Source organism: Lutjanus erythropterus, chromosome 1, assembly GCF_056507025.1.
Source record: "Lutjanus erythropterus isolate fLutEry1 chromosome 1, fLutEry1.hap2, whole genome shotgun sequence".
NCBI classification, from domain to species: domain Eukaryota; kingdom Metazoa; phylum Chordata; class Actinopteri; order Lutjaniformes; family Lutjanidae; genus Lutjanus; species Lutjanus erythropterus.
In genome coordinates this window covers 19,627,252-19,637,957 of record NC_139317.1, presented here as the reverse complement: position 1 = coordinate 19,637,957, position 10,706 = coordinate 19,627,252, and the positions used below count along the sequence as shown (strand labels likewise).

General features: G+C 37.6%; 1 protein-coding gene across 1 annotated transcript in view; it reads right to left on the bottom strand.

Moving 5' to 3' along the window:
- Positions 1–1,212: 1,212 nt before the first annotated feature.
- mettl15 (methyltransferase 15, mitochondrial 12S rRNA N4-cytidine) overlaps positions 1,213–10,706 on the bottom strand; it is a 61,921-nt gene continuing 52,427 nt past the window's right edge. Inside the window, exons 5-6 of the mRNA XM_084716143.1 lie at positions 7,607–7,785; positions 1,213–1,736 (exon numbers count right to left, since the gene is read on the bottom strand). Coding sequence (XP_084572269.1) covers positions 1,327–1,736; positions 7,607–7,785 — 589 coding nt within the window. The 3' untranslated portion in view covers positions 1,213–1,326. The remainder of the gene's footprint in view (positions 1,737–7,606; positions 7,786–10,706) is intronic.

Sequence of the window (10,706 nt, the reverse complement as noted above, 5' to 3'; positions counted from 1 at the left end):
CAAAAAAACAAGTTGTGATAATGTGCAAAACATGAATAAAATAGAATGTGGGAATTTGCTAATCCTTTTTGACATATACTGAGTTGAAAACAGTACAAATACAACATATTTAATGTTTTATCTCATCAACTATATTGACTTTTGTAAGTATCTGCTCAGGCTGAATTTGATGAGAGCAACATTTTCCAAAAAAGTTGGCAAAAGAAGACAGTTGTGAAAGTTGTGGAAGGCTCAAAAAACATTAAACAGGTACACGGGTTAATTGGTATCAGGTGAGAGTATCATGATTGTATGAAAGGGACGTCCTTCAAAGTCTCAATCGTTCATGAAGTGAACCGTGAGAAACCTGTCTATCATTTTCTGTACATTTTACAATACAAAGGCCAAACAATATTAAGTTTGTGTACTTTTACTTGGGTACAAAAAGTTTCACTGCAACTATACTTTTACGCAACACCTCAAACTTTTACCAGCTTTCAAACAATTGTGTTGTCTCACTTCGAGTTTGGACAGGTTGTTTCACAGCAAAGGAAAGGTGAGAGAAAGACAGGACTGTAGAGCAGCAAACTCTTAATTCCATAAGACATTTTCCTGATGCAGAGGCCATGAATATATATTATATTTAACTGTAAATAAGAACATCTTCATTCTTAATAATTTAAAGTGGAAACACAACTTTTCAACTCCCCCTTGTGTTATTATCTGCGCCACTGTTGGAAATATAACCGGATCACACGTTCACTGAAGAGGTACACTGAAAGATATTGTTATGATGTGAATTTCATAGTGATAAAAAAAAAGCTAAAAGTTAACATTATTAACACTAACATTATTGCTTTAGCTCTAGCTTGAATCCACTGACTGAAGACCCTGAGATGCAAGTGAAAACTCTGAAAGTGAGTCAGTGGACCTTCGAGTTTAGATTATTTAGGTACATAAATGTTTTTATTGCGTGTTTTATCCTAAATTTCAAAGTCCAGTTTTCTATGCACAGCAGTCTACAGACATATGCTTCATTGTGATTTATGTTGCCAGTTATTTTTTAATTTACCTGCCAGTGAAAACAAATAAAATTTGAGCTCCAATCGGGAGTCATGTTGTGTGAGAATAAGTCATCCATCACTTTTCGGCGCTCTGACCAACCAATAGGCGTCACTAAAGCAGACACAACCCTCACTTGCTTCCCACCAGCAAACACAACCAAGCCAGAGGTACAAATTACATTTATAGTTTATTAAAAAAAGGACAAAATAGCAGACAAATATATTACACAAATATTAAATGTAAAAAGTTACTCTGGTTATAAAAAAGTGAGAGAATTTCTAATTAACGTCTTAGTGCTGCCCTTAGTTTAGCAGAGCGTCCTCGAGGATTATCTTGTACGTCATCCCTTTCTGGGATGATCACTTTTTTTCGCAGAGGAAGCCAATAAACACTTCCGCCATCTTTTTTTTCCTTCCAGGTGCTTTGCTTCCTCGGGCTGAAGTGATCCAGATTAGACAAATCGTCCCCCTGGAGGAAACGTTTGACTAGTCTGTCTTCCAGTGAATGAAAGGTGATTACACAGAGACGTCCTCCAGGCCTCAGTGCGTCCCGAGCAGCGCGCAGTCCTGCATGCAGTTCGTTCAGCTCGTCGTTCACAAAGATACGCAGAGCTTGAAAAGTCTTAGTGGCCACATGTGCAGGTCGGTGGAGTCGGTCTTTACGTGCATAGACGACAGCAGCGGGAAACGCTCCTAGAGACAAAGAAAGAGTCGGAGTGAGTGGATCTTGTCAAAACTGGAAGTCTAATGCACTACAACATTTTGTTATTACTGTATTTTTACTGTTAACAATAATAATAAAAAACAAAAGGCACAAAGAATAATACAGAAAATCCTAAATGTAACCACAAAAAAATGTTGGAGAAGTATAGGAGGTTAAACACTAAAGATTTACAGGTTTAAAGGAACATATAAATAGAGACGTCCCTTCTTCTTCTAGATCCTGCTTCTCTGATGTCCGACCTCCCTCTTGCTCCTCTCCAAATATTTTTACTTCTAACTCAGCGAATAAAGGGTTTATTTTGACCAAACCAGACATATTGATTGTTGAAGACAATGTTGGAGAATTTTATTAAGTTTCTGTCATGTTTTAATGAAAATGATGACAACAACATTAAAATTACAGTTTTGCAAAGAGTAAAGGTTAGTGTGGCGAGAGCAATAAAACAGATGTTTCTGGTTTTAAAAAAGTATCTTCCTCTTTAAAAAAAAAAGTCTTTCTCTGTAGTGAGCCTTTCCATAATATTGTCAGACAATTGGAATAACAATCAGAGCAAAAACAAAAAGTGAACATTAGAAGGGCAGTGCGATGCAAAACAAGACAGAAACAACCACTGAGCAAGCTCATGGGCTAAAAGGGTTAACTCTGCCGTTCAAGGCTACACTGTCTGCATTTATTTAAAGGACCAAAGACAGAGTGAAGGAGGCCATCTGTGTCCAACTTAAACAACCATCACGAACAAAGTGGGGGGCTGCTTCACCACTTATCAGCTACCACACCACAGATCCACACCTTGATCCTTGTGACTCTGAAGGCTCTCATGTGACCTAATGACTCATGTACAACCTCAACAACCCTCAGGTGTCATCAGTGTGTGAACTGCGCAAAAGAGGTTGGAATGACGGGGATCTCCACTGGTCAGGAGAGTAAAACACCTCTTATGTATTGATGTAAGAGGGGTCATCACGCTCAAAGAAAACAAGATGTAGCACAAAAAACATGCAAGCCACTGAAACCAGTTGAGAGAGAGAGCTGCGGCAGGGCTGAATGGCAGGTCCATCAGAAGCTCTGTGCGGAGATGGTGTTGATATGTCTGATGCGTCACCAAAATACCGAGGCAAATGCAGCCAAATGCCTCTTCTGACCTCTCAGTTCACTCGATGCCAAGTTTAAGTTACATCTTACTGAGCAAACAAAAATGGATTAGTGCCCATGCATTACACGCCCAATTACAATTACAGCTAGAAGGGTGAATATCTGGATGTAACCCCTTTATAATCAACAACATTTTGATTAGTAATTGGAATTTAACATTTTTTTCTCAGTAACTGTAAAAGATAACAATTACATTTATTATTTAATATAATTACATGTAACTAGTTACATACATTTACACTGGCGCTTGTGGCTTCCTGTTAGATATGTGTATGAAATTTTGGTGTATAAATTCCTGAGTTATAGGCAAAAATGTATTTTGTGAGGTCACAGTAACCTCTGGATGTTTATACCAGATCTGAAGAACTTCCCTTCAAGCTTTCTTGAGATATTGTGCTCACAAGAGTGAGATAGATGTGAGGTTTTGGCCTTTATCCACCAAATCCAAATAGTTCACCCTTGAGTACAAGTGGACATTTGTGCCAAGTTTGAAAGCATTCCCTCAAGATGTCGTTGAAATATTGAGATCACAAGAATATAAATATAAATCTAAAATCTAATCACTTCATTACTGAGTCAAAGTGGACATTTGTGCCATATTTGAAAAAATTCACTTCAAGCATTCTTGAGATATCATGTTAATGAGAGTGAGATGGACATGAGATTTTGGCCTTTATCCACCTAAATCTAATCACTTTGAGTACAAGTGGACATCTGTGCCAAGTTTGAAGACATGCTCTCAAGCCGTTTTTGAAATATTACAATCACAAGAACGGGATCGACATGAAGTCACAATGACATTGACCTTTGACCACCAAAATCTAATTAGTTCATCAGTTCATACAAATGGTCATTTGTGCCAAGTTTGAGGAAATGACCTCAATGTGTTCTTGGGTTATCACGTTCACAAAATGGGATGACTCAAAAATGTCTCATGTAGGCTCATGCTGATTGATAAATAACATGCAGGGTGCAGAATGCATTTGGATTTAGACACAAAAAGGGCAATACATGCGCACATCAGAAGTCAAAAACTCAAAATTAAAATAATTTTTTGCTGTAGATTAAAGTTGTGACCACATTAGCTTTGTATTAATACACGTAAAGAGTTTGTGAGGTTGCGCTTGACCAACTCGTATCCACCGCACAGATCACAAAAGAACAATTAGACACTTATATAGACCTAAAAAGAAACTGCAATAAATAGAGAGGTGAGTGATGTGGCATTTCTCTCCTCCTGCACTAAACAGCCCAAGGTGTGACTCACACCGCAATCAATACAATGCCTGCACAGCAAAGACCAGCCCTGGTCTGGCCTCACCGAGCCATATGCTCTCTCTCTAATTCATCTTTCAAAGGCCCCACAGACAGATCCATGGAGGAAAGCAGAGATTAAGATGTGTACATAAAGGGGAATTCAGTAGTAGAAGGAACCACAACATTATGAATGTATTATTACACAGAACATACAGAATTAGCATCACAAAGCTTCAGCATCTCGCTGTGCTCTACCTTTACCATAAGCTGTCATATTTGATGTTTGTAGCATGCACCAACATTAGCAAGAACATCAGCTCCATTCAACAATAAGCTATTTGGACAGCAACAGTGTTTGATGTTTTGATGTTACTGGGCGAACAAAACACAGGAGTTTGTTCACAACAGCAGAATAAAAGGAGCAGGAGAACATGGACACAACTTTGTTTGAGGTGGTAAAATAGATGAGATGGTGCACTGGCTCAAGTTGAAATTTTTCAGAAAATGAAGAGGCACTCCCACCAAAATCAAAATGAACTTTTTTCTCCACTCGCCAAATGGTTAGTGAATGTTCACATTTTACCAGCCAGTTAACAAATTACCATTGGTTTTTTTTGGTTTGTTTTTGGATGGTGAGTGACGCAAATCAATCAGTCACTCGCATAATTTACCAGCACTTGGCTGGTGCATGGTGCTCATTTGGGTCCCTAACTGACACATATCAAACTTAAGTGCTTTGTCCAGCGCATTCTCATTCCCAAGTTGTCAAATACCAACATTTTGCCACCTCCTTTTGCAACAACACACAACTACAGACACACAAGTCTCCGGCTTCATGCGCCACACTGGGCTTTTGACGTAGTATAAAGAGCCAAAGTGTCTGCATCTGGAGGAGTTGGAGTGGGTGAATCAAACAAACACAGAACTGTCAGCCAGGAGACTGGGGTTCATGCTCCATGTGAAATGAAAGAACTCAGTGTTCACTGTTCACTCACTTGTTCACTGACGTCACGTGACGTACTTATTTTAACCCAAAACTTTATCTTTTCCTAAACTTAACCAAATGATTTTGGTGCTTTAATCTACACAAAATGTGACAGTTTTACAACGTTAATAACGTGTCAAAAAGGCTTTCTGGCAGCACCTCATACAGCCGCTAAAGGGTACCTTGTGCGTCAGTACGAGATGCTGAGGGGCATAACAAAGTGGTCTTGGTAGTTGACAAGTTGGGATGAGAACATGTTGCTATGTTACATCAGAAAGCTGCACAATGCAAGTTCTCATGAAATGGGTGGTGCTGTAAACTAGAACTAGCTTCTGTTGGTGAGTAAACTGGTAACCTGCTTGTGCTTGACAGCCACAATACCTCACTAGGCTAGCTAGCTTCTATTTAGCAAGATAACTAGCTTGCTGACTATGCAATAATTTAACAATTTAAGTATTTGTACCATTGATTCCTGTCTCACGATTGACTGCAAACCACGCCTCTTTGATGAAGCTGTTTATACTCCAGTGGAGAAGGTTAATATAAAATTGAATGGTGCAACAAAGCTAATATGATAGCTTCCTCCAATTTGGACTTTCTGGCTTTTTGTTCCCCAAAAGTTCAGAATGTCATTGCTAAGATGGTTTGCAGTTGATTAATTGGCTGATATTAGTTGATTCAAGATATCTTGGTATAGGTTAAGTTGGTTCAAGTGACCTTGTCAACATTTATATTCATCAAACATTTCATCCCAGAATCTATACAAAATCAACTTTTGCTAAACCTTGGTAAGGTTTGTTGACATTTTGTAGAACTGCTACAGGTTGAATGCATTTTAAATTGGCAGTGATAAGACCTATGCTATATGTTGAATTAATTCAAATACATCACCAGACGTGTTTTACTGTTAACAGCCTAATCCTAAACAAATGATGTTGTACTGTTAGATACCTTTACACCTCCACATTGCCATTACTATGCCATCACCATCTACACATTCATATTACTTGCAGACCCCTCCAGAACACTGTGTGTATTCTTGGTATGAAGTATGTGTGAGCTGCACGAAACCAGTTTTTACCTACATATGCATGGAAAATGCTGTGTGCATGGTTTTTGTTCATTTCATTTCAGGGCTGCAACTAATGATTAATTTCATTATGGATTGATCTGGAGATTATTTTCATGACTAATCGGTTATGATTAATTGTCTATAAAATACCAAAAAATTTGAAAAATATAAAGTGGTGTCTTTAAATTGCTTCTTTTGTTCAACCAAAAATTTAAAAACCTTAAAAGACTCTTCATTTACTATCATAAATTACGTAAAAAGCAGCAATTTCTTAGATTTAAGAAGCTAGAATGAGCAAAGGTTTTTTTCAAAATGATTAAAATGATTATTTTATTATCAATATAGTTGGAAAAATTGATAACTTAAATAATTGTTGCAGGGCTGCATCATTTACATTTGCCCCTGGTGTGTAAACAACTCCAAAGCCCTGCTCACTCTCACAGCCATGCCTCTGTATATGACTAAATGAATTTAAGTCAAATAATTAATCATATAACAAGGTTACCCAGTGGGTGCTAATGCAAACAAATTTAAGTCAAAACAACAGAAATTATTTGCTGTAACGTTTGTCATTTTCACTGAGAAAATTTACCACAAACACACACACAAGCCCTCGTCATTTCTCTTGTGACTGTAAATTTCTTCCCGTCAGAATCACTGTCACAATTGGTCATTGATCCCTCTTGGAACTTTTTTAAATCAAGACCTCTCTGATTTTCCCGAATAAACACGGGTGGTGAGTCGCTTTGCTCTTCAAAAAAGATTAAACAGCTGCTCTTACTCACACCTGTTCTCCCAGGGTGACACTGACGCACATACTGCTCTGTGCAATAACTGTTGAAACGATATCTCACTCGTTCAGCAGCTAAAATCTGGAGGCATATGGCTAAAAAAAAAAATAAAAACAATCAGTGAGGACAAACAATGTAATCCCGGCTTTATGTCATGTGTGTGAACATATGTGGGTGTTTGCATTTGTGTCAGGTGTGTGTGCATATTTGTGAGCAGAGAAACAGGGGAAATGAGGGGAAAAGGGAAAGCAAAAAAAAAAAAAAAAAGCAACGTGGAGGGAGAAAGAGAGATGGGTTACTGTATGTGAGATACTGTTTGTTTTCAGGTATTAGCCACATTCTGTTTCAGCTGCCTCCAGCTCTGTCTTTGTCTCAACTATCTCTCAAAGGAACATATGCAAGAAAGGCACCCAAATCACAGAGAGGCAGGGGAGAGGATGATGACTGAGGTCACAGTCCATGTAATTTTCTGAGACAAATACGTCCCACTGGGAGACAGCCTTAATAACTCCACTCGTGTTTTATTTTCCCTTACAGCCCCCAGAATGCTGCGGGGAATTAATCAGGATAGTGTCGAGCTACCTGCCACCACGCTGGCCAGCTGCTGTGTCCGAGTGATGGGGTTGACACGGCGTGCCTCCACAATGGCTGAAGCTATTTTCCTGGCGTGTCTTTCTTCCCCATATGCAGTGAGGATGGATGCAAGAGCCTGTTGATCTAAGGTATTCACAACGTCAGCAGCGCAGGGCATGTCGGGGTACCTACGCACAAAGAGAAGCCCAATTAAGCTGCTTGACGTCACGCCCTTGCTGACAGTGGCGAATCCTGACAACTCTGAGATATAGCTGAAAACCCTTATGGCTGACAGTTATGAAAAGAATGATTGTGAGGGAATGAAAGGAGAGATGCAGCCTGTGCAATAGCTTATAATGGGGTTATCTTAGCTGGTTGCTTTGCACATTGTGCTGACTTTGTAATGAGATTCATATATATTTATGAAAACATTCAAGAAGCAATGAAATGCAACAGGGAATATAAATACAGACATATGTATGTATATATATATATATATATATATATATATATATATATATATATATATATATATATATATATATATATATATATAATGTGTACACATACATACATACAGACATATACACACAGACATATATACACATGTATACACATACACATACATACATATATATGAAATATATAAAATTAAAAAGAAAAAGGAAATCAAAAACTTGAATTGTGTGTATATGTTAGGCCTGGGCGGTATACCGGTTCGTACTGAAAACTGGTCTTTATTTTCGTTATGATATGAATTTTTCATATACCGCCATACCGGTGAATAGCCCAAACATACGGGGCGGCAAAGTGTTGCACACCAACACCACAAGAGTGGTTGTTTGAGCGTGTGCACTAGGGATGCTCCTGGCAACTGATTTCCTTGTTGATTAAATGCAAAATTTAATTTAGACTATTCGACTAGTCTATCACTAAGAAAACACTCAAAAAGCAGTTAAAATTTAGCAGAATTTATTAATTTATAATGTTAAACGCTGTGTATTAAGAGCCATTTGAAGCTGTTTATCACAGTCTAAAATCGCCAAATCATACTTTAAGTGCTGCTGAAATGCACGCTACTTCGCACTGTGCAATACAAACACATTAATGTACAAAACATGACAACTCAATAAACACTTCACCTTTTCAGACTGAAGAGGGTCACAGTGTCTGCAGGTAAAGGATCCAGAGCTAACGTTAGCTGCCAGCCTGACAAATAGTGTGGCTAACGTTAGCAGTGCTAGCAGCAGCAGCAGCAGCTCCGCTTGCAGGTTTATGTCTGTGTCTGTGCTTAATGTGGTCACATTTCTCCAGTCGAGTGAATATATATCAGCTTATTCCGTCACAGTCTACATTCATCTGTCCGACTTCGCTGATATAAACATCCAGGGTTGCCAGGGCAATCGGTTCATACGCGCTGGGCGAGAGGGGCTGCCGTCTGACAGAGCTGCAGCCCAAACTAGTGGCATGCGGCTGCATAAAATCTTAGAGACAACAGATAACTGTCATCGTGCATGAATGAATATTGATAAATATTTTATTTTTAAATATTTTAAACTACTAGTATGTCTGGTGCTGACTAGCGTGGATGGGGACGTTTAATCGTATAGTCATCCCTGCCATGTGATGGCGACCATAGTTTGAAGGGGTCATGCTTTTACCTGTGTCTGGACATGAAAAAAAAACATGATACAGTCCTTATGACAGTAAAATGGGCTATTTGAAGACAATCAACTGCAGTAACTCTTTTCTCATTAGAAGAAAATGTATGTAAGAACACTGTTGCATAAAAAAATACAGTCAAATACCGTGAAACCGATATGATTTTTTAAAAAAACGTGATATGAAAATTTTGTCATACCACCCAGCCCTAGTATATGTATGTGTGTGTATATATATATATATATATATATATATATATATATATATGTATATATACACACACACATACACACACATGTATATACATATACATATACACACACACAAATATATACATACATATATATGCACACACATATACATACAGTATGTGTAACTACATATGTTATATACAGGCACAGATTTAGGCTTGATAAATATTAAATATGAATTTCTGCCAAAATTCAAATAAAAATGCCTTTTCTTCTCTTTTTATAGCAGCAAAAAATCAATTGTGAAAACATTTTATACACTTCTTTCAATATTCAAATGTAGCATCAAAGTATAGCTCAACTGATACTGGATTTTTGAGGTGAACACTGACAGCGAGAATTCTGATACTGATAGATCAATACTCTATTTTAATACTCTAATTTATTTAAATATAGACATAACTAAAACACATATTTGTGATGCTGATGATCGTGTGATGATGATTAAAAATTTAGTGATATCTAGTGGTGAGGTTGTGGATTGCAATCGCCTCGCCTCACCCTCCTTGGGCTGAGTAAAGAACTTCAATACGTTTGTAAAACTGACCATATTGCTTTGATCCAAACAAATATCACAAAATGTCTTGTCATTAGACGATAAATCTAAAGATTACATCTCAACAGCATCAGTCATTAAGCACACTATACCAAGAGCCAAATGTGTTTGTTTTTAATTCATATTTCATATTTTTTGTATAGTCTAATACTTTACAGATATCCCACCAATTTCTTCATTTTAGTCCAGTTATTCAGGTTGAGTTCAGCTTCCTCCTTTTTTGTTTAAATGGATTTGATAAAATTGGTATTGAAAAAAGTATCATTCAAGAATCAGTATCAAAGTCAAGGTATCTGTTTTGAAAACTTCTGAACGATACACAGCCCTACTGTGCCCCCTTTTAAGTGTGTATGACAGGACCCACAACCTCTGTAGACATAAATTGTAAGATAATGAAAACACAAGTCTTATTTTCAGGTGATTACACACTTATGAAAATATACTTTGAAATATTATATATTATATTTCTGGCATATTCTGCCAGGAGATGTACCTAAATCTTACACACTGGACCTTAAAATATTGTTTTAAGATAACTGTGACAAAGATATGTACTAAGCAGGAGATTTTACAGTTGTAGAATAAACTTGTCAGTGCTATCTGGTGGACAGACTATGAAATGGTGACACAGGTTAGGGTT